The sequence below is a fragment of the Callorhinus ursinus genome, unplaced genomic scaffold (genome assembly GCF_003265705.2).
Source record: "Callorhinus ursinus isolate GAN/ISIS: 27379988/994484 unplaced genomic scaffold, GSC_fseal_2.0 scaffold12, whole genome shotgun sequence".
Taxonomy (NCBI): domain Eukaryota; kingdom Metazoa; phylum Chordata; class Mammalia; order Carnivora; family Otariidae; genus Callorhinus; species Callorhinus ursinus.
This window is the reverse complement of record NW_027397074.1, coordinates 2,778,008-2,802,109: the sequence shown is the minus strand read 5'-3', so window position 1 is coordinate 2,802,109 and position 24,102 is coordinate 2,778,008. Positions and strand designations below refer to the sequence as shown.

Here is a 24,102-nt window from a genome sequence, read left to right as displayed (position 1 = left end):
ATTCTGCATGGAGCACTGGGTGTTATGAACAAACAATGAATCATGGAGCAGTACACCAAAACAAATGATGTAATATATGGTGATTAACATAACAATAAAAAATTTAAAAAAATTAGTGGCTTTTCTACTTGTAGACTTCGGTTTTTGTTCTCTCTGACCTCTGATTGACTTCTGGGTGGGCAGAATAATTTGATAACTATTTAATGCTGTGTCAAGGTCCTCCTACTCTACCATCTTAACTCCTCTCCCTCTTTCTATGGTCTTAATAACATTTCTTTTCTCTAGCTTACCTTATTGTAAGAATACAGTATATATATACATACAATATACCAAATGTGTTACTCAACTATTTGTGTTATTGGTAAGGTTTCTGGTTCACAATGAGCTATTAGTAGTTGAGTTTTGGAGACTGAAGTGTTGTATGCAGATCTTCAGCTGCACAGTAAGTTATTATCCCTAACCCCTATATTGTTCAAGGGTCAACTGAAATTGATTTTACTATTTTTATTTTTTAATCTTCATACTAGTTTTGTAAATGATTGATCTACTTTTACCAATGAGCTTTTATTTCATTTCATAATTTTCTTCTAGTTATAGCCTTTTCTTTTCCACTTAAAGAAATTCCTTCACAATTTGTTGTGAGGCTAGTTTAGTGGTGAAAAACTCTTTTCACCTTTATTTGTCTGGGAGACTCTTTTCTCCTTCAATTCTGAATGATAACCTTGCCAGGTAGAGTATTCTTGGTTTTAGGTTTTTCCCTTTTAGCACTTAGAATATATCATGCCACCCTCTCTGGCGTATAAAGTTTCTGCTGAAAATTCAGTTGACTTATGGGATTTTCCCTGTGTGTAACTAGTTGCTTTTATTTTGGTGCTTTTTAAGATTCTCTATTTTTAATTTCTGTCATTTAATTATTATGTGTCTTGGGTTCATCTTGGTGTTCTCTGTACTTCCTGGACTTTGATGTCTATTTCCTTTCACAGGTTAGGGAGGTCTTCAGCTATTTCTTCAAATTTTTTTTACCATTTTCTCCTTCTGAGACCCGTATAATGCGAATTAACATTACTTTGATGTTGTCCCAGAAGTCCCTTCACGAATCTCATTAAAAAAAATTTTTTTATTGCTGTTCAGTTTGAATGCTTTCCATTACCCTGTCTTCCAGATTACTGATCTGTTCTTCTGCATCCTCTAATCTGCTGTTGAATTTCTCTAGTGTATTTTTCATTTCAGTTATTTTTAATTTAAATTCAATTATCCAACATATCATTAGTTTTGGATGTAGTGTTTGGGAATTCATCAATTGCATATAACACCCAGTGCTCATTACAAACATGCCCTCCTAATGCCCATTACCCAATTACCCCATCCCCCCACCCACCTCCCCTCCAGCAACCCTGTTTGTTTCCTATAATTAAGAGTCTCTCATGGTTTTTCTTTCTCTCTGATGATTTCCCATTCAGTTTTCCTTCCCTTCCCCTATGATTCTCTGCACACTGTTTCTTATATTCCACATATAAGTGAAACCATATAATAATTGTCTTTCTGTGATTGACTTATTTTGCTCAGCATAGTACCCTCCAGTTCCATCCACGTCAATGTAAATGGTAAGTATTCATCCTTTCTGATGGCTGAATAATATTCCATTGTGTGTGTGTCTGTGTGTGTGTGTGTGTAGAGAGAGAGAGATATAGATATATATACACACCACATCTTCTTTATCCATTCATCTGTCAGTGGACATCTAGGGTCTTTCCACAGTTTGGCTATTGTGGACTTTGCTGCTATGAACACTGAGGTGCAGGTGCCCCCTCGGATCATTACATTTGTATCTCTGGGGTAAATACCTAGTAGGCAGTTGGTAGGTCATAGGGTAGCCCTATTATTAACTTCTTGAGGAACCACCATACTGTTTTCCAGAGTGACTGTACCAGCTTGCATTCCCAGCAACAGTGTAAGAGGGTTCCCTTTTCTCCGCATCCTTGTCAACATTTGTCATTTCCTGACTTGTCAATTTTAGTCATTCTGACTGGTGTAAGGTGGTATCTCATTTTTATTTATATTTTCCTGATGGCAAGTGATGTGGAGCATTTTTTCAGGTGTCTGATGGCCATTTGTAAATCTTCTTTGGAGAAGTGTCTGTTCATGTCTTCTGCCCACTTTTGACTGGATTATTATTTTTTGGGGTGTGGAGTTTGATAAGTTTTTTATAGATCTTGCACACTAGCCCTTTATCTGATATGTCATTTGCAAATAACTTCTCCCATTCTGTAGGTTGCCTTTTGGTTTTGTTGACTATTTCCTTTGCCGTGGAGAAGATTTTTATCTTGATGAATTCCCAAAAGTTCATTTTTGCTTTTGTTTCCCTTGCCTTTGGAGATGTGTCTAGCAAGAAGTTGCTGAGGTTGAGGTCGAAGAAGATACTGCCTGTGTTCTCTAGGATTTTGATGGATTCCTATCTCACATTTAGGTCTTTCATCCATTTTCAGTTTATCTTTGTGTATGGTGTAGGAAAATGGTCCAGTTTCATCCTTCTCCATGTGGCTGTCCAGTTTTCCCAACACCATTTGTTGAAAAGACCAGTCTTTATCCATTGGATATTACTTCCTGCTTTGTCAAAGATAAGTGGACCATAGAGTTGAGGGTCCATTACTGGGTTCTCTATTCTGTTCCATTGATCTATGTGTCTGTTTTTTTTTTTTTTTTAAGATTTTATTTATTTGACAGAGAGAGACACAGCAAGAGAGGGAACACAAGCAGGGGGAGTGGGAGAGGGAGAAGCAGGCTTCCTGCTCAGCAGGGAGCCCAATGCGGGGCTCAATCCCAGGACCCGGGATCATGACCTGAGCTGAAGGCAGACGCTTAATGACTGAGCCACCCAGGAGCCCCATGTGTGTTTTTGTGCCAGTACCATACTGTCTTGATGATTACAGCTTTGTAATATAGCTTGAAGTCTGGCATTGTGATGCCACCAGCTTTGGTTTTCTTGTTGAACATTCCTGTGCTATTTGGGGTCTTCTCTGGTTCTATGCAAATTTTAGGATTGTTTTTTCCAGCTCTGTGAAAAATGTTGATGGCATTTTGATAGGGATTGCATTGAAAGTGTATTTTGCTCTGGGTAGCATAGGTATTTTAACAGTGTTCTTCCAATCCATGAGTATGGAATTTTTTTTCCATTTCTTTGTGTCTTTCTCAATTTCATTCATAAGTGTTCTGTAGTTTTTTTTTTTTTGCCCAAATCAGTATAGCTTTTATTGCATATTTAAAATATCACAAGTCTGAAAAATCATCCGGCATCTTTTGCTGTTTCTGTAGATGACAACTCAGATCTTATTCATCAGCCTGCTGAACTGTTCCTTTTTCAGAAACATAGATACCATCCAAAAATTTTCTGATATCCTTGTTTTTAACGGTTGTGGCTTGCTGAATCAAAGCAGCTGAGTTCGATACAAGTTCAATGTCATTTCCTTCAAGAATTAACTCATCTTTTTGGGCTTGAGATACAGAACAAGCAACACCTGGCCTCATCCGAACCCTGCGGATGTATTTCTCACCCAAGAAATTTCGGATTTCAACAAGAGAACCATTCTCCTGAATAACAACGTTGATGGGGAAGTGAGCATACACAGACCTCATCTTGTAACGGAAGCTCAGTGTAACGCCCTTGATCATGTTCTGTACATGACTACAGATAGTGCGAACAGTAGCCAGCTCTTTTCTATTTCCCCACCATTTGTCAACTCGGAGCCTCTTCTTTTTCTTTCCAAGAAGACTGAGTTCTACATTGATGTGATTGAAGTCCCTTCGCAGGGTTCCTCTGGGTCCCTTCACAATAACTGTGCGTCCCTTCAGAGTGATGTCGACATTTTCTGGAATGTCGACAGTCTGATTGCTGAGAATGGTCTTCATTCTCGCAGGAGATGTGGCAAAGAGCAAGTGTTGTGTAGTTTTTAGAATATAGATCCTTTACCTCTTTGGTTGGGTTTATTCCTAGGTATTTTATGGTTTTTGGTGCAATTGCAAATGGGATGAATTCCTTAATTTCTCTTTCTTCTGTCTCATTGTTAATGTATAGAAATTCAACTGATTTCTGTGCATTTGATTTTATATCCTACCATGTTGCTGAATTCCTGTATGTGTTCTAGCAATTTTGGGGTGGAATCTTTTTTTTCCACATAAGTATCATGTCATCTGCAGAGTGAGAGTTTGACTTCTTTGCCAATCTGAATGCCTTGTATTTCCTTTTGTTGTCTGATTGCTGAGGCTATGACATCTAGTACTGTGTTGAACAACAGTGATGAGAGTGGGCATCCCTGTTGTGTTACTGACCTTAGGGGAAAGCTTTCAGTTTTTCCCCATTGAGAATGATATTCACTGTGGGATTTTCATATATGGCTTTTATGAGATTGAGGTATGTTCCCTCTATCTCTACACCATGGAGAGTTTTAATCAAGAAAGGATGCTGTATTTTGTCAAATGCTTTCTTTCTGCATCAATTCAGAGGATCATGTAGTTTTCATATAGTTTTTCTCCTTTCTTTTATTAACGTGATGGATCATGTGATTGATCTGTGAATGTTGAACTACCCTTGCAGCCCAGGAATAAATCCCACTTGGTTGTGGTGAATAAACTTTTAAATGTACTATTGGATCCCATTGGCTGGTATCTTGGTGAGAATTTTGGCATCCATGTTCATCAGGGATGTTGGTCTGTAATTCTCCTTTTCCGTGGGGTCTTTGTCTAGTTTGGGATCAAGGTAATGCTGGCCTTATAGAAAGAGTTTGGAAGTTTTCCTTCCATTTCTATTTTTTGAAACAGTTTCAGAAGAATAGGTATTATTTCTTCTTTAAATGTTTGGTAGAAATCCCCTGGGAAGCCATCTGGCCCTGGAGGAGTCTTGTTTGTTGGGAGATTTTTGATTATTGCTTCAGTTTCCTGACTGATTATGGGTCTGTTCGGTTTTTCTATTTTTTCCTGTTTCATTTAGTTTTGGTAGTTTATAAGTTTCCAGGAATGCATCATTTCTTCCAGATTGCTTAATTTCTTGGAATATAGTTGCTTATAATATGTTCTTAAAATTGTATTTCCTTGGTCATGATCTCTCCTCTTTATTTTATTAATTTGGGTCCTTTCTCCTTTCTTTTTGACAAGTCTGGCAAGGAGTTTATTGATCTTATTCTTTCAAAGAACCAGCTTCTAGTTTCATTGATCTGTTTTACTGTTCTTTTGGTTTCTATTTCATTGACTTCTGCTCTAATCTCTATAATTTCTCTTCTCCTGCTTGGTTTAGGCTTTATTTGCATTCTTTCTCAGCTCCTTTAGGTGTAAGGTTAGCTTGTGTATTTGAGACTTTTCTAATTTTTTGAGAAAGACCTGTATTGCTATGTACTTCCCTATTAGGACCGTCTTTGCTGTATCCCAAAGGTTTTGAACAGTTGTGTTTTCATTTTCATTTGTTTCCATGAATTTTAAAAAATTCTTTAATTTCCTGGTTGACCCGTTCATTCTTTGGTAGGATGCTCTTTAACTTCTAAGGGTTTGGGGGGCGCCTGGGTGGCTCAGTCGTTAAGTGTCTGCCTTCAGCTCAGGGCATGATCCCAGGGTCCTGGGATTGAGCCCTGCATTGGGCTCCCTGCTTTGCAGGGAGCCTGCTTCTCCCTCTCCCTCTCACCCTGCTTGTGTTCCCTCCCTCGCTTTGTCTCTCTCTGTCAAGTAAATAAATAAAATCTTTAGAAAGAAAAAAAAAACTAAGGGTTTGAGTTTCTTCCAAATTTCCTCCTGTGTTTGACTTCAAGTTTCAAAAACATTGTGGTCTGAAAATATTCAGGGAATATTCTCAGTCTTTTGGTACCTGTTAAGACCTGATTTGTGACACAATATGTGATCTGGAGAAAGTTCCATGTGCACTTGAGAAGAATATGTATTCTGTTGCTTTAGGATGGAATTCTCTGTATATATCTGTGAAGTCTGTCTGGTCCACTGTGTCATTCAAAGCCCTCATTTCCTTGTTGATCTTCTGTTTAGATATCTGTCCATTGCTATGAGTGGGGTGTTGAAGTTCCCTACTATTATTATACTATTATCAATGTGTTTCTTTAATTTGGTTGTTAATTGATTGATATAATTGGTTGCTCCCAAATTAAGAGCATAAGTATTTATAATTGTTAGATCTTCTTGTAGGATAGACCCTTTAAGTGTGATAGAGTGTCCCTCTTCATCCCTTACTACATTCTTGGTTTAAAATCTAATTTGTCTGATATGAGAGTTGTTTCCCCAGCTTTCTTTTGAGGTCCATTAGCATGATAAATGGTTCTCCACCTCCTCACTTTCAGTCTGGAGGTGTCTTTAGGTCTAAAGTGAGTCTCTTGTAGACAGCATATGGATGGGTCTTGCTTTTGTATCCAGTGTGATACCGTGTCTTTTGATTGGAGCATTTAGCCCATTTACATTCAGAGTAACTATTGACAGATATGAATTTAGTGTCATTGTATTACCTGTAAAGTCCTTGTTTCAGTAGATTGTTTCTTTCTGGCCTATGTTACTTTTGGGCTCTCTCTTTGCTTACAGGATCCCCTTTAAAATTTCTTGCAGGGCTGGTTTAGTGATTATGAATTATTTTAGTTTCTGTCTGTCCTGGAAACTCTTTATCTCTCCTTCCATTCTGAATGACAGCCTTTCTGGATAAAGTATTCTTGGCTGCATGTTTTTCTCATTTAATATCTGAATATATCATGCCAGCCCTTTCTGGCCTGCCAGGTCTCTGTGGATAGGTCTGCTGCCAGTCTAATGTTTCTACCATTGTAGGTTAAGGAGCTCTTGCCTTGAGCTGCCTTCAGGATTTTCTCTTTATCTCTGAAATTTACAAGTTTCACTATTAAATGTCAGGGTGTTGATCTATTTTTATTGATTTGGGGGGGCGTTCTCTCTACCTCTTGGACTTGAATGCCTGTTTCCTTCCCCAGATTAGGGAAGTTTTCAGCTATGATTTGCTCAAATATACCTTCTGTCCCTATTTCTCTTTCTTTTTCCTCTGGGACCCCAATAATTCTAATACCATTTTGCTTTATGGTTTCTCTGATTTCTTGAAGCCTCCCCTAATGGTCCATTAGTTGTTTTTCTCTCTTTTCCTCAGCTTCCTTCCTTTCCTTCATCTTGTCTTTTATGTCACTGACTCTCTCTTCTGCCTCATTTACCCTAGCTGTTAGAGCGTCCATTTTAGACTGCATCTCAGTTAAAGCATTTTCAATTTCGGCCTGATTAGATTTTATTTCTGCTCTAAGAGATTCTGTAGTGTCTTTTACGTTTTTTCAAGCCCAGCTAGTACATTTATAATCATTATACTGAATTCTAGCTTTGACATTTTACTTTATGTCCATATCGATTAGATCCGTGGCAGAGAGTATTACCTCTAGGTTTTTCTTTCTTTCCTTCCTTCCTTCCTTCTTTTCTTTTCTTTTCTCTTTTCTTTTTTTTCTTTTCTTTTCTTTTCCCTCCCTCCCTCCCTCCCTCCCTCCCTCCCTTCCTTCCAGATTGTATTTATTTATTTGAGAGAGAGAGAGCATGAGCAGGGGAAGGAGAAGAGGGAGAGGGAGAAACAGACTCCCCACTGAGTGGAGAGCCTGATGCATGGCTTGATCCTAGGACACTTAACAGATTGAGCCATCCAGGTACCCCTTGTTCCTTCTTTTGTTGTGTATTCCTCCTTCTAGTCATTTTGCCCAGAGAAGAATGGATGAACGAGAGAACAAAAATAAAAAATATCAGTTATGACCCAAGTGAAATACACACTAGACAAATCCAAAGAGGTCAGGAACCCAAAAAGAAAAGAAAAAGAAAAAAAAGGGAAAAAAGAGAATATAATTTCACAGGTGGACAAAACAGGGTGATCCACTTGGTCCTGTGTATTTTGGTCTGTTAGAAGACACTAAATCCCAAAATTGTAAAGAAAGCAAAACTTATATATATGTGTGTGTGTGTGTGTGTGTGTGTGTATACACACAAAAAAATAAAATTGAATGGAGTGAAAGGAAGCCAAAAATGAAGAATATATCTATAAAATGTAAATGTAAAAATGAAAATTGAAGAAAGACTTTAAAACAAAGAGTTGATAAAAGAAGAAACTTGTTGAAAAGGGGGAAAAAAAAGGACTCTCACTTGGATCTAAAGCTGAAGCTAGAGGCAGGAGCCCTCCAAAAGTCTTGACAAGTCTTGTGTGTACTCCTCGCCATGGCTCAGCTCCAGACACACTTCTTCACTGACAAGAAATATGCTGTAAATGATGTTCCCTTTTCAGTTCCTGCAGCCTTTGAAATTGCTGACCTTAGTGACATCATCAATAACTTGCTGGAGGCCAAAAATGAGTTCCACAAACATGTGGAGTTTGATTTCCTTATCAAGGGCCAGTTTCTGCGAACACCCTTGCTCAAACACATGGAACTGAAAAACATCCCGTCAGAAGAAGTTGTGGAACTGGAATACGTGGAGAAGTACACTGCCCCTCAGCCAGAGAAATGTTTGTTCCATGATGACTGGATCAGTTCGGTCCAAGGGGCGGAGTGGATCTTGACTGATTCTTAGGATAATACTTCTCAGATTTGGTCCTTGGAAGGAAAGTCAATGATGACAATCGTGGGACATACAGATGTTGTCAGAGATGTGGCCTGGGTGAGAAAAGATGGTTTTCTTGCCTCCTACTGAGTGCCTCTGTGGATCAGACGATTTTCTTATGGGAGTGGAATGTGGAGAGAAACACAGTGGAAGCCCTGCGCTGCTGCAGAGGCCATGCTGGAAGTGTGGATTCTCAAGCTGTTGATAGCATGGGGACTAAATTGTGCAGTAACTCCTGGGATAAGATGCTAAAGATCTTGTCTACAGTTCCTACAGATGAAGAAGACGAAATGGAGGAATGTACAAGTGGACCGAGAGAGAAACAGGAAACAGAGCTGTTGGGACTAACAAGGACTCCCATAGTGACCCTCTCTGGCCACAAAGAAGCAATTTTCTTGGTTCTGTGGTCAGATGCTATAGAAATCCGCAGTGCGTCTTGGGACTGCACAATTAGGGTGTGGGATGTAGAGTCTGGCAGTCTTAAGTCAACTTTGACAGTAAATAAAGTTTTATTGTATCTTCTATTCTCCACTTTGTAAACATTTAGCATCTGGCAGCACAGATGGGCATATCAGACTGTGGGATCCCCAAACTAAAGATGGTTCTTTGGTGTCACTGTCCCTAACCTCACATACAGGCTGGGTCACCTCATTAAAGTGGTCTCCTACCCATGAGCAGCAGCTGATTTCAGGTTCTTTAGATAACCTCGTCAAACTGGGGGATTCAAGAAGTTGTAAGTCTCCTCTCTCTGATCTGGCTGCTCATGGAGACGGAGTTCTGAGTGTAGACTGGACAGACGCAGGGTTACTTCTGAGTGGAGGAGCAGACAATAAATTGTATTCCTACAGATATTCACCTACTACTTCTCATGTGGGGGCATGAAAGTGATAAATTTGACTACAGAGATTGTTTCTGTAAATGAAATTGATAAAAAATCTTCAGATTACATCAGTGACGGTTCAGAAAGCAGCCTCTTTAAGTTATATGTTTTCAACCGTGATAATAGCCATCACTATTTCTTTATTTTGTATTTATTATACAATAGTTTGTGTTATTAAAATATAAAATGGGGGGGTGCCTGGGTGGCTCAGTCATTAAGCGTCTGCCTTCTGTTCAGGTCATGATCCCAGGGTCCTGGGATCGAGCCCCTCCTCGGGCTCCCTGCTCTGTGGGAAGCCTGCTTCTCCCTCTCCCACTCCCCCTGCTTGTGTTCCCTCTGTTGCTGTGTCTTTCTCTGTCAAATAAATAGATAAAATCTTTAAAAAAAATATAAAATGTGATCTACCTTCTCTGCCATATGCAAACTCTTGAAACTGAGTTTTTTTTCTTTTTATAGGTATTAGTTTGAATTAAGATTTGTGTTTGAAATACTGTAAAAGCACATATTAAAAATATAGTAATTGTCCAGATTTTTATTTCTGATGGGGAAACTTAAGTTTTCCTGTGTTAGCTGTTTTAAAAAAGTATCTTAAGGAAACTAATAAATTCTAATAGAGAAAAAATTAGAAATACAATTTGCTTTGGATAAAATAAGTGATGTCTAACTATAATAAGACTTTGTGGGTATTCAGAACATTAAAACATGTAGATGTTTTAAGAGTTTGTTGAAATATTTCAAGTGGAGTACTTTGTATTAAAGATACATTACAATCCTTTAGAATTTGCATACAGATTTCATGGTAACCAGGAATCTTTCTCCCCAACCTATCTGTGTATAGAATAGAATCTTTAGACAAAACCTTTCAGTCAGTATTAGATAATAAATATTCTATAAATTAAAAAAGAAAAAGAAAATTTTAAACTGAAAGACTAAAGGCACATCAAAAAAACCTCTACTTCTATATATTATTTTCCCTTAGTGCAGGAGTTTTTTGGTTTTGAGTGATCTATAAACTTGGTATTTGAGGATCCTGCTGGTCTTCTGGGGGAGTGGCCTGTTGCACTGATTCTCAGGTGTCTTTGCCTGGGCAGAGTTGTACCGCCTTTTGCCAGGGGAGTGGGTTCAGTATAAGCTGCTTTGGGTTGTTCTATGTGGTTTTTGTTCCCTGAAGGCTTTACAAGCAGCTTTAGAGGGTGGGAAAAAAAGTAAGAAATAGCAGCGCCCCTATCTCCAGCCCTGGAGCTGAAGGATCGCAGCCCCCACCCTTCAGTGCACCCTCAGGGAAAGGGAGTCCAACCCTTTTGTGTTCGCCAAACTTCTTAGACTCCTGTGATGCACACCTGCACAAGTCCTTCCAGGGGTGGGAGGGCTGTCTCACTGTGGCTCCGCTCCTTCCTGGGCCCCTGTTCTGTCAGGGCAGCGTCTACCTGATCCTGCTCCTTCCCATGCAGCTCCTCCTGGGGGCAGCGTTTGCCTGATCCTGCGCCTTCCCATGCTGCTCCTCCTGGGGGAAGGAGCTGGAACTCTCAGCAGTCGTCACTCGCTGGGTGCCTGCTTGGAGAGCAGTTGCCCGATTGTGCCATGGTTCACAGTTTATGGCAACACCTAGCTGAGAGGCCACTCCAGTGCTCACTAATTATAGCTGGCTTCCCTGCTCCAAAGCTTGTGAACTCTGCTGCACTTAGGCACCCCCATTCTTTCTGTGACCCCAGGGATCCTGAGACCACACTGTCCCACCTAGGATTCTGCCCTCCTTCACCACCTGAGCACCTTCAGGCAGGGATATCTCTCATGGAGCAGACTTCTAAAAGTTCCAATTTGGCACTTCACTGCTTTATCACTTTCTAGTAGCCGCTTATGGAGGCTCCCTCCCCCTGAGGTTTATCTTCTGATATATCCCCTCAGATTCATATCTCTGCACCTCCTACCTTGCAAAAAGTGGTTGCTTTTCTATTTGTAGACTTGCAGCAATTGTTTTCTTAGATCTCAGGTTGAATTTACAGGAGTCCAGAATGATTTGATAGACATCTACCTGAATTCAGGAACCAGATGAAACATGGGTCCCCTACTCTTACACCATCTTCCTCTGAGAGCTAGAAAGCATCTTTCTTATTTCAGTTATTGTATTCTTCAACTCTGTTGTGTATGTGTGTATATGTGTGTGTGTGTGTGTGTGTGTGTGTGTCTATGTGTGTATATATACACACTACCTTTCTGTTGAAGTTCTGAGTTCCTCTACTCTCTTCTCAAGTCTGGTGAGCATTCTTATGACCATTACTTTGAACTCTTTGTCAGGTTGATTGTTTATCTCTGTTCTGTTCTTTTTCTGGTTTTATTTTATTCTTTCATTTGGAGCATAATCCTTGGTCTCCTTATTTCATTTGACTTTCTCTGTTTTATAGATTTAAGCAAAACCTCTACCTCTTCCACTCTTAAAGGAGTGGCCTTGTGTAGGAACATCAGTTGTATAGACTGCGTGTGCCTGTTAGTGCTGGCTGGCTGGTGCCAGTGCTGGTGCAGGTGCAGGCCAGGAGTCCTCAGACACTCTGCACTGGGGCCACCCTCTTTGGATGGCTTGAGTTGGAATGGGAAGGTGTTCCCAGGGTGCTGTGCACTTGGGGCTTCCCTGGTGGGAAGGCTGGAGCTGAAGTCAGCATGGGCTGAGGGGTTTCTGGGGTGCTCTTCATTGGGGCTACCTTAATAGACATCTGGAGTGGGCATAGGCCAGGGATTTTCATACAGGGGAGGCACTCTGGTGGAATGGCTGGGGCTAGAGAAAGTGTGGACATGGGGGCCCCTTTTGGGGTATTGTTGGAGCTTGTGTGGGTTAGGGTCTGGGCTCATTGAGGTGGCAGGCCAGCTAGAGCATCCAGATCCTACTCTGGTCTGCTATCCAAGCGGAGGTGGAATGTAAACAGTGGTGCTTGCCAGCACTTCCGACCCGAGAGAGACTTCCAACCTCACCATATAGCCCATGCTCTAGGATTAGTAAATGGGTTTCCTTCACATGTAGGCTCGTTGCCCTTTAAACATCTGGTTTTTGTTGTTTGTTTTTTTACTGTGCCCCAGGGCAGGCAAATCTGCACAATGGCTCCTCAGTGCTATCCCCCCTCCTGCAGTTGGTAACATCAAGAGTGGGGTTCCTGTCATTACTATGTCTCTGTCTTTCCTGATGTTCTCTATGTGATCCCTCTATCCTTTGTTGTGCAGAAGCTGTTCAATCAGCCCTCGGTTCTTCTTTAGGAAGTATAGCTCTATGTGTAGGTATAGATTCTATATGTAGGAGGTTCTTCCTACTCTACCATCTTGAACCCCTCCCCTGAAAAAAAGGTTTTTACTAAATCGCTTAAGGGCAAAATTTTGCCTGAGCTGATGTGAACCTATTTGGCAGAAATACTTGATATGAAATTATTATCTTATTTAGCTCACTTTAAAAAATATTTGTGCATTTTGCTACAGGAATATTAATGTGTTTGATTAGTGGACAGCCCCAGACCCTGCTAGGGGTGTTATGTAATTTATAATGTATGGGTCATACGTTTTAAAAATGAAAAATTTTGAACTCTAAAAACATTGGTCCTTAAAAATTTCAGGTAAGGGATTGTGACCTATTACTCTCTTTAAAACATAGCAGCTGGAATGAATGCAAGACTTTGATTGTGGTCAGTGTAACAACTCAAAGTAAAATCATGGTGATCAGCATGTTTGGATGTCAGCATGTCATCCTAGAAACTCAAATTTTAGCCTCATGAGCAACGCAATAAAATGTGGCTTGAAAGATATAATTAGGTAAATTTATAGGGCTTTCTGGGAGATGCTTTCAGGGGAGTCCCACGGTGTTGGCCATTTCCTGATGGATGGTTTCTGGTAAATGAGGACTTTTGGTAGTAAGCAACAGAAGTCTGTGTGAACTAGCTCAAGCCAAAGGATTCTCAAGGAACACAAGGTGAAGGGGCAGCTGGCTCTTAGAGATGTTATGGAACCAGGAAATAAAGCCCCATGGAAATTTAAGGGTTCCCCCACTCTTTTTTTTTTCCTGCTTCTCTGCAAGTCTACTATCCATCTCTCTGGTTAAAGAGAAGTTTTCTTTACTTTCCAATCTGCTTGGCAGAAAATGACTATTGCCAACAGCTCCTGTTTTGTATCTCCTCCATTTACCAGCACAGCCTGATTGGGGCTCAGTGTCTCAGTTTAAATTCCAAATTCCTCAGGAGGGGTCATTGTCTGGTCCAATAGGCTAAGAGGGTGTTGTGGTTTAGAGGGACAGGGGTCCTTTGTCCAAACATGGGTCCTCTCTCAATAACTGTGTGGATGAGGAGGAGACGGGCAACTCCTGGTAAAGTGTGTCAAGGTTGGAAAATGGAAGTTAGGGCAGATGCTGCCCTCTGCAAAAAAAAAAAAAAAAAAAAAAAAAAAATACACACACACACACACACACACACACACGAACTTGGGCTGCTATAACAAATACCATAGCCTGGGTGGCTTAAACAACAAGTATTTTTTTTCCTCACAGTTCTGGAAACTGAAGGTGGCATCATGGTTGAGTTCTGGTACAAGCCTTCTTCTTGGCTTATACACAGCTTCCTTCTCACTGTGTCTTCACATGGTGGTGAGAGATCCTTTTGTTTCCTCTACTTAAAGGGAATTAATCCCATCATGAGAGCCCCACCATCATGACCTCATCTAACTCTAATAACCTCCCAAAAGCCCCATCTCCAAATACCATCATATTACACAGTGGGTTGGGCTTCAACATATGAATTTTCAGGTATACAGACATTCAGTCCATAGTGTGTGTGTACATATATAAAGCATCTACCCAAAAAACATGGCAAGGATAGTTATTTACTTTTGGATCCATGTAGTCCTCTTTGAAGCCCAGAAATGTACAAAGTGACTGGGCAGGTAGGTCAGGTTACAAGAAGAGAAAACTCTGATTCTATGCCTTGAAACAAAACAGGCCACACATTCACCTTCACAGCTATGTCTGCACCAAGCTGAAAACAGTGGTTTAAAAAGAGGCAAGGTGTGGGGCATCTGGGTTGACACAGTCGGTTAAGCATTTGACTCTTGGTTTCCGCTCAGGTCATGATCTCAGGGTTGTAAGATCGAGCCCCACATTGGGCTCCATGCTCAGTTTGGAGTCTGCTTGAGATTCTCTCTCCCTCTGCCCCTCCTCCACTCTAAAATAAATTAATCTTTAAAAAATTAAAGGCAAGGTGAGAATCTGATCATTTCAGCAAAATTCTATCTGATTATTGTTGGGGTAGGAGTAGAGTGTGAGAAGGCATAAGAAGGATGAATGGCCTGCAGCTCTGGAGAAAACAGACAATTGAATTCTGTTTCATACCCTCAATGCCGAAATTGTGCCTACTTTCCTTCCATGGTCCTGTGTCTGAGCATCTGAACCAAGGACTGGTTCCCAGGTGATCCAAGATCCTTCCTTGACCATCCACCTCCACAAAACTGTGGCTCTACCTCATTCCTCCTGCTGAGAGACCAAGTCAAGAGAAACTCAGTCTCAGGGAGACAGTAGGAATTATAGTCATTGTTGGGTTTTTTGGCATTTGAGCTAATGTGGAATCCTTTTCAGCTCTCTCAGGTCCATTGTCTGACCATCTGGGCTGGGTTACAGAGGAGGGAGGTGGGGAGGGACCAGCAACACCGTGTGTCTGCAGACAGAAGGCCACCAGCTGTGGCCTTCCTGATGCAGCTCTTGGTTAGATTCCTTAGGGAATAAAATGACACTCCCCCGCCATCGCCATGCCACTGAGACATAACTAACTCCAGCCTAAGGTATCACACTTAAGATGTATGCAATCAGCGTGCAGTTATTCAAGAGTTGTCTTCGCAGTTTTGGTACCATCAGGTCTTGGTGGAAAAAGCTGTGGCTGGGAATTTAAGATGCCTGGGTTTTAGTTATGGTTCTGCCACTGTGAGTACTTGGGCAAACTGCTCACTCTTCCTGACTTGCAGTTTTCTTGCCTGTAAAATGAGAGTTGTATTCAATGACCTCTGTGATTGTTTCAGCTCTGATTTGATTTTGAGCTTCATGATAGAGCACTCCAGACCTTTATTAGAAAGTATGTATCTGGAAAAGGTGAAACTCAGAATAGCCAGTTGTATTAGTTTGCTAGGGCTACCATAACAAAATAACACCCACTGGCTGTCTTAAACAATAGAAATTTGCTGTCCTATAGTTGTGGAGTCTAGAAGTCCCAGATCAAGCTGATTGCAGGTTTGGTTCCTCCCAAGGGCTTTGAAGGAAAATCTGTTCCCAGACTCTCTTCTAGCTTCTGGTCGTTTACTAGCAATCTTTGGCCTTTTTTGGCTTGCAGATGTATTACCCAGATCTCTGCTTTCATCATTACATAGCATTTTTCCTGTGTGCCTATTTGTCTTTGTGTTTAAATCCCCCCCCCTTTTTTTATAAAGATACTAGTCATATTGGATTAGGGTCCACCCTGATGATCTTACTTTAACTTTGTTATCTCTGTAAAGACCTTATTTCCAAAGAGGGTCACATTTTGAGGTACTGGGAGTTAGTGCTTCAACATATCTTTTTTGAAGGAAACATTTCAACCAGCACATAACACCAGTTGTAATGCTTGGTTAATATCTGCATGGAAGAGGTAAAGAAAAGGAATAAATAAATAAATTTGAATTATTTTCAATTAGGTGATACCTTTCTTTTATATTTATGGGATACTTGGAGTGGAGTTTATTAGGCGTTACCAGGTTTAAGATGTAGTGTCCCTTCAGTTAGTTCTCAGGAAACAATATGGTCCTCTTTGTGTCTCCAGTTCCAATTGTGTTAATTCTTACTCCATTCCCCTACATTCTTCCTTCTTGGATCTTGGAAAATAAAAATCTATTGTTTATTCTCTCGTTCACTGTCCAGAGTAAAAATGTAGCCGTCATCATCACTGAATCATCACTTCTGCTTTCACAGGCTCTTTCCTTCCTCACTTTCCCAGGGATTTGGAAATTTCAGGATTAGAAGGGACCAAAGATGTTTTCTGAGCCCATATGTGGCTTGAGTCTCCTTGAAAGGCCTACATTTTTAGACCATCTCTAAGGTGACCATCTCTACTTCTGAGGCATATGATTGATTGATGACTTCTTTTATCAAGTTAAAATCCATTTCCCCATTCTATCACCAGTGAGCTCTTTAGAGCATGACAGAGCAAAGCCATTTCATCTTCCATGGGAAGCCCTTGGAAGCAACACCAGCTAACTCATTTTTAGACTCATATTAACACTTGAGAGACTGATTTCTCTGGTTCCAGTACTTATTTAATCTGTCAACTTCAAGCTGGTACAGCCACTCTGGAAAACAGTATGGAGGTTCCTAAAGACGTTAAAAATAGAGCTACCCTATGACCCAGTAATTGCACTATTAGGTATTTACCCCAAAGATACAGATGTAGTGAAAAGAAGGGGCACATCCACCCCAATGTTCATAGCAGCAATGTCCACAATAGCCAAACTGTGGAAGGGGCCAAGATGCCCTTACACAGATGAATGAATAAAGAAGATGTGGTTCATATATACAATGGAATATTAACTCAGCCATCAGAAAGGATGAATCCCTACCATTTACATCGATATGGATGGAACTGGAGGGGATTATGCTAAGTGACATAAGTCAAGCAGAGAAAGACAATTATCATACTGTTTCACCCATATGTGGAACATAAGGAATAGTGTGGAGGACCATAGGGGAAGGGAGGGAAAACTGAACAGGAAGAAATCAGAGAAGGAAACAAACCATGAGAAACTCTGCACTCTGGGAAACAAATTGTTACAGAAGGGAGGAGGTGAGGGGATGGGGTAACTGGGTGATGGGTATTAAGGAGGGCAAGTGTGGTGATGAGCACTGGGTGTTATATGCAACTAATGAATCACTGAACACTACATCAAAAACTAACGATGTACTATATGTTAGCTAATTGAACATAATAAAATAAAATACACAATCAAAAATATATAAATAAAAATAAAATACACAATTTCTAATATAAAAAAACCTGTCAACTTCAAGGTCTGCAACTAATTAATTGAGATAACTTGGGCAAGTGATAGAACCTCTTTGAACCTTAGAATCCACATCTTTGAATTGGATTATAAAAAGACTTGAATTTCAAGGGCTTGCCCTTTCCATTTGTAGCTTCACTTTAATGAATCTTAGTCTGTAAATCTATACAAAGACCATAGTACTTGCTTTCCCTCATAGGATTACTTAGAAATCAAATGTGATAATATTTGTCAGACTGATTTGGTGCCTATTACTGCTGCTACTATTATTAAGGGCCTGGGTGGGAGGTCCTTTTTCTAGACTGGGTTAAGACAGGAAGTGAATAAAAAATTTGCTACAAGTCACCCTGAGCTTCTAGGAAGTATTTGGGGACAGGATGTTTGGGAAAGCCAGAAGCATTATTCAAAGAATTATTTTCCAATCTGTGTCCCAAGTTCTGATTTTTAGCTAGCCTCTAGAGCTGCCTGGGAAATGGCCAAGTTCATTTAGAAGATCAAATCGGGGAGAAGTACATGCATTGTTTTGGAAGAAATTAAGCAAAATATAGGAGGGGTAGGCATCATTTTGATCCCTTCCCTCATCCAAATTAAGAACTAGCTGCTTTTGATTTCAGAGATTTTAAGAAAAAAGTATAGAAAAGAATTATTTTGTAATGAATCACAAGAAAAGAAAATGATAGATGTTTATTTCTTCCTGGCCTGCCCTCTTTCTCACACATATCTCTTCTGGCATTAAGCAGAACAGAACGCTGTGTGGGCAAATTACAGTGCAGTTATAGAACTGGAATGGGCTCTCCCTCACAGATATGGTCCTTAGGCTCCCACTGGGATTGGTGATGACTGTGATGATGATGATGACAATGATGGCATCCCGGACCTGGTGCCCCCTGGACCAGACAACTGTCGGCTGGTCCCCAACCCAGCCCAGGAGGATAGCAACAGAGACGGCATGGGAGACATCTGTGAGACAAGACTTTCACCAGGACCAGGTCATTGATCGGGTTGACGTCTGCCTGGAAAATGCAGAGGTCACCCTGACCGACTTCAGAGCCTACCAGTCTGTGGTCCTGGACCCTGAAGGGGTTGATTGATCCCAACTGGGTGGTCCTGAACCAGGGCATGGATATTGTGCAGACCATGAACAGCGATCCCGGCCTGGCTTGAAGGGACCTTCCACGTGAACACCCAGACAGACGACGACTATGCCAGCTTCATTTTTGGTTACCAAGACAGCTCCAGCTTCTACGTGGTCATGTGGAAGCAGACAGAGCAGACGTACTGGCAAGCCACGCTGTTCCGGGGTGTTGCCGAGCCTGGCATCCAGCTGAAGGCTGTTAAGTCTAAGACCAGTCCCGGGGAGCATCTCCGCAACTCCCCGTGGCGCAACAGGGACACCAGTGACCAGGTCCGGCTGCTGTGGAAGGACTCGAGGAACGTGGGCTGGAAGGACAAGGTATCCTACCGCTGGTTCCTGCAGCACAGGCCCCAGGTAGGCTACATCAGAGTGTGATTTTATGAAGGCTCCGAGTTGGTGGCTGACTCCGGGGTCACCATAGACACCACCATGTGTGGAGGCCGGCTTGGCGTGTTCTGCTTCTCCCAAGAAAACATCATTTGGTACTGATGGCCAGTTGGGTCCTTTCCAAAGAACCACTGAACCTTCTGTTTCATCCTTAGACCCTACTAGGGGAGTTGTAGCTACTCTGGGCCTCTTGTTGTTCTGCTATAGTATCTAAGAGAGCATTTAGTGGTCCTTGAAGCCCCTCTAAGGATGAGAGAAAGGGAGGTTGCTTTCAGGAGCCTGAGGGCTTGCCATCTGCCATACTTACACACGAATGATTTTAGTATCCAGAGAATCACATCAGGAGCTAATTAGAGCCAATTTTAAATTATATGTCAGGGTCAGCTTTTTGTCTACTCTCTTATTCAAGATAAAGAGACTATTGCTCTGATAGTATTATTAAACATTGTAATGAATCTTAAATGTTTGCTCTGTGACTCTCTGGTATCCTAATTGTTAATTTCTGTTTGGAATCTGATCTTGGTATAAAAGATCTACAAAATTTACCCAGATCCTTGCTACCATATGTATAATCAACTGAAAAATTGTTATGTTGAATTGGTGAAATCATCTGGTGGTGATATGAGTGTATATTTAGAGATGACAGAAGTAAGGACTTTGAAACTTTATCTTTTTTTTAAGATTTTATTTATTTATTTGACAGAGAGAGACACAGTGAGAGAGGGAACACAAGCAGGGGGAGTGGGAGAGAGAGAACAGGTTTCCCACAGAGCAGGGAGCCTGATGCGGGGCTCAATCCCAGGACCCTGGGATCATGACCTAAGCCGAAGGCAGACCTAACGACTGAGCCACCCAGGCACCCCTGAATCTTTATCATTTAAAAAACAAAATATAAAAGCTTAAGTTGTCCATATTAAGCTTTTCTATTTAACAGGGTTACTGTGGTAGGTCCTTGGTGCAGCCTGTCAAAATCTGCTTTTTAGAAAAGCTCTATTGGTGGTTCTGATAGGCTCCATTCCACAAACCAGTCCCTTTATATTTTTTTAATTTAAACCCTGCCAGCCGGGGCCCATCAAAATGTGATACTATTTGTTCTCACCCAATTAGTTTTGTTAATTTTAGTTATAAACATAAGCTGCACTTATTTAGTGCATACTTCAAAAAATTTACACTAATTTACAAAATCTTAGCTACAGTATTCTCTTGTTCACAAAGTAATTTTTCTTATATTCCTTGTTAAGTTTTTATTTATTAGTCTTCTATCCCCTTATAGCTAAAAAGAAAAAAAATAGACTTATTGGGAATAATTTGAGAAAAATCCTTTAAATGGATTGCATATGTATTTTCATGAATACAACTGTATTGTCTGGTTTTTGTTTTTGTTTTTTTTTTTTTTGGGTGTGATCAGAATCAAGCAGAGAAAAGTGAACTTATTGGAGTAAAATTGTAAAGTGGATTTAACTGCAAAGTCCAGGGATGCAGCTGCCTCCAGTTGATTCAGAAGTTTCATTAATTACTCCAACTTCCTTCACAATCTGAGCCTCCTTTCCTCTCATTGTAAACAGGCTTCCGTAATGTGGCCAAGAGCAGTGGCCACCAGCCACATGGCACTCACCCACAGCTAAGCACTCTAGTAGAAAGATCTTTCTCTTAATATCTGCATATCAGTTCCAGGAAAGACTCCAATTTATTATCTTCTGCTTGAGTCACATCTTACTTCTATAATGGTACACAGTACCACCTAGACCTGGTTTTGTTGACTGTTTCTTTTGCTGTGCAAAAGCTTTTTATCTTGATGAAATCCCAATAGTTCATTTTTGCCCTTGCTTCCCTTGCCTTTGGCGATGTTTCTAGGAAGAAATTGCTGCGGCTGAGGTCGAAGAGGTTGCTGCCTATGTTCTCCTTTAGGATGTTGATGGACTCCTGTCTCACATTGAGGTCTTTCAACCATTTTGAGTCTATTTTTGTGTGTGGTATGAGGAAATGATCCAGTTTAATTGTTCTGCATGTGGCTGTCCAATTTTCCCAATACCATTTGTTGAAGAGACTGTCTTTTTTACATTGGACATTCTTTCCTACCTTGTCAAAGATGAGTTGACCATAGAGTTGAGGGTCTATTTCTGGACTCTCTATTCTGTTGCATTGATCTATGTGCCTGTTTTTGTGCCAGTACCATACTGTCTTGATGATGACAGCTTTGTAATAGAGCTGGAAGTCCGGAATTCTGATGTCGCCAGCTTTTCTTTTCTTTTTCAACATTCCTCTGGCTATTCAGGGTCTTTTCTGGTTCCATACAAATTTTAGGATTATTTGTTCCATTTCTTTGAAAAAAAAATGGATGGTGTTTTGATGGCGATTGCATTAAATGTGTAGATTGTTCTAGGTAGCATTGACATCTTCACGATATTTGTTCTTCCAATCCATGAGCATGGAACGTTTTTCCATTTCTTTGTGTCTTCTTCAATTTCTTTCATGAGTATTTTATAGTTTTCTGAGTACAGATCCTTTACCTCTTTGGTTAGATTTATTCCTAGGTATCTTATGGTTTTGGGTGCAGTTGTAAATGGGATCGACTCCATAATTTCTCTCTCTTCTGTTTTGTTGTTGGTGTATAGGAAGGCCACTGATTTCTGTGCATTGATTTTATATCCTGCCACTTTACTGAATTCCTGTATGAGTTCTAGCAGTTTTGGGGTGGTGTCTTTTGGGTTTTCCACATAAAGCATCATACATCTGCAAGAGTGAGAGTTTGACTTCTTCTTTGCCGATTCAGATGACTTTTATTTCTTTTTGTTGTCTGATTGCTGTGGCTAGGACTTCGAATACTATGTTGAATAGCAGTGGTGATAGTGGCCGTCCCTGCCCCTTGTTCCTGACCTTAGGGGGAAAGCTCTCAGTTTTTCCCCATTGAGAATGATATTCGCTGTGGGTTTTTCATAGATGGTTTTTATGATATTGAGGTAGGTACCCTCTATCCCTATACTGTGAAGAATTTTGATCAAGAAAGGATGCTATACTTTGTCAAATGTTTTTTCTGCATCTGTTGAGAGGACCATATGGTTCTTGTTCTTTCTTTAATTAATGTACTGTATCACATTGATTGATTTGAGGATGTTGAACCAACCTTGCAGCCCAGGGAAAAATCCCACTTGGTCGTGGTGAATAATCCTTTTAATGTACTGTTGGATCCTATTGGCTAGTATTTTGGTGAGAATTTTTGCATCCATGTTCATCAAGGATATTGGTCTGTAATTCTCCTTTTTGATGGGGTCTTTGTCTGGTTTGGGGAGCGAGGTAATTGTGGCCTCATAAAACGAGTTTGGAAGTTTTCCTTCCATTTCTATTTTTTGGAACAGTTTAAGGAGAATAGGTATTAATTCTTCTTTAAATGTCTGATAGAATTCCCCTGGGAAGCCATCTGGCCCTGGGCTTTTGTTTCTTGGGAGATTTTTGATGACTGCTTCAGTTTCCTTAGTGGTTATAGATCTGTTCAGGTTTTCTATTTTTTCCTGGTCAGTTTTGGTAGTTGATACAGCTCTAGGAATGCATCCATTTCTTCTAGATTATCTAATTTGCTGGCATATAGTTTTTCCTAATATGTTCTTATAGTTATTTGTATTTCTTTGGTGTTGGTTGTGATCTCTGCTCTTTTATTCATGATTTTATTTACTTGGGTCATTTCTGTTTTCTTTTTGATAAGTCTGGCCAGGGTTTATCAATCTTGTTAATTCTTTCAAAGAACCAGCTCCTAGTTCCGTTGATCTGTTCTACTGTTCTTTTAGTTTCTATTTCATTGATTTCTGCTCTGATCTTTATTATTTCCCTTCTCCTGCTGGGTTTAGGCTTTATTTGCTGTTTTTTCTCTAGCTCCTTTAGGTGTAGGGTTAGGTTGTGTATTTGAGACCTTTCTTGTTTCTTGGGAAAGACTTGTATTGCTATATACTTTCCTCTCAGGACTGCCTTTGCTGTATCCCAAAGATTTTGGACAGTTGTGTTTTCATTTTCATTGGTTTCCATGAATTTTTTTAATTCTTCTTTAATTTCCTGGTTGACCCATTCATTCTTTAGTAGGATGCTCTTTAGCCTCTATGTATTTGAGTTCTTTCCGACTTTCCTCTTGTGATTGAGTTCTAGTTTCAAAGCATTGTGGTCTGAAAATATGCAGGGAATGATCCCAATCTTTTGGTACCGGTTGAGACCTGATTTGTGACCTAGGATGTGATCTAGTCTGGAGAATGTTCCATGGGCACTAGAGAAGAATGTGTATTCCGTTGCTTTGGGATGGAAGGTTCTGAATATATCTGTGAAGTCCATTTGGGCCAGTGTGTCATTTAAAGTCTTTACTTTCTTGTTGATCTTTTGCTCAGATGATCTGTCCATTTCAGTCAGGGGGGTGTTAAAGTCCCCCACTATTATTGTATTGTTGTCAGTGTGTTTCTTTGCTTTTGTTATTAATTGCCTTATATAATTGCTGCTCCCATGTTAGGGGCATAGATATTTACAATTATTAGATCTTCTTGGTGGATAGACCCTTTATGTAGGATATAGTGTCCTTCCTCATCTCTTATTACAGTCTTTGGTTTAAAATCTTATTTGTCTGATATAAGGATTGCCACCCCAGCTTTCTTTTGGTGTCTGTTAGTATGGTAAATGGTTTTCCACCCCCTCACTTTCAATGTGGGGGTGTCTTTGGGTCTAAAATGAGTCTCTTGCAGACAGCATATTGATGGGTCTTGTTTTTTATCTGATCTGATAGCCTGTGTGTTTTGATTGGGGCATTGAGCCCATTTACATTCAGGGTAACTATTGAAAGATATGAATTTAGTACCATTGTATTGCCTGTAAAGTGACTGTTACTGTATATTGTCTGTGTTCCTTTCTGGTCTATGCTGCTTTTAGGCTCTCTCTTTGCTTAGAGGACCCCTTTCAATATTTCTTATAGGGCTGGTTTCATGTTTGCAAATTCCTTTAGTTTTTTTTTTTTGTCCTGGAAGCTTTTTATCTCTTTCTTTTTTTTTTTTTTTTTTTTTTTTTTTTTTTTTTTTTTTTTTTTTTT

At 40.3% G+C, this 24,102-nt stretch overlaps 1 protein-coding gene, 1 long non-coding RNA gene and 1 pseudogene across 3 annotated transcripts in view; 2 read left to right on the top strand and 1 right to left on the bottom strand.

Moving 5' to 3' along the window:
* The window catches only part of LOC141373835 (uncharacterized), a 167,077-nt gene that overhangs the window by 102,704 nt on the left and 40,271 nt on the right, over window positions 1-24,102 (top strand). The window lies entirely within an intron of this gene.
* LOC112824799 (large ribosomal subunit protein uL6) lies at window positions 3,204-3,932 on the bottom strand. Its single transcript, XM_025872716.2, has one exon. The coding sequence runs from the start codon at window positions 3,904-3,906 to the stop codon at window positions 3,328-3,330; it is 579 nt and encodes a 192-aa protein (XP_025728501.1). The 5' UTR covers window positions 3,907-3,932; the 3' UTR covers window positions 3,204-3,327.
* On the top strand, window positions 8,039-9,486 carry LOC112824798 (ribosome biogenesis protein WDR12 pseudogene; annotated as a pseudogene).

Excerpts from the sequence above, each read along its gene's own strand:
- LOC112824799 (XM_025872716.2), bottom strand. The coding sequence starts at position 3,906 with ATGAAGACCATTCTCAGCAATCAGACTGTCGACATTCCAGAAAATGTC.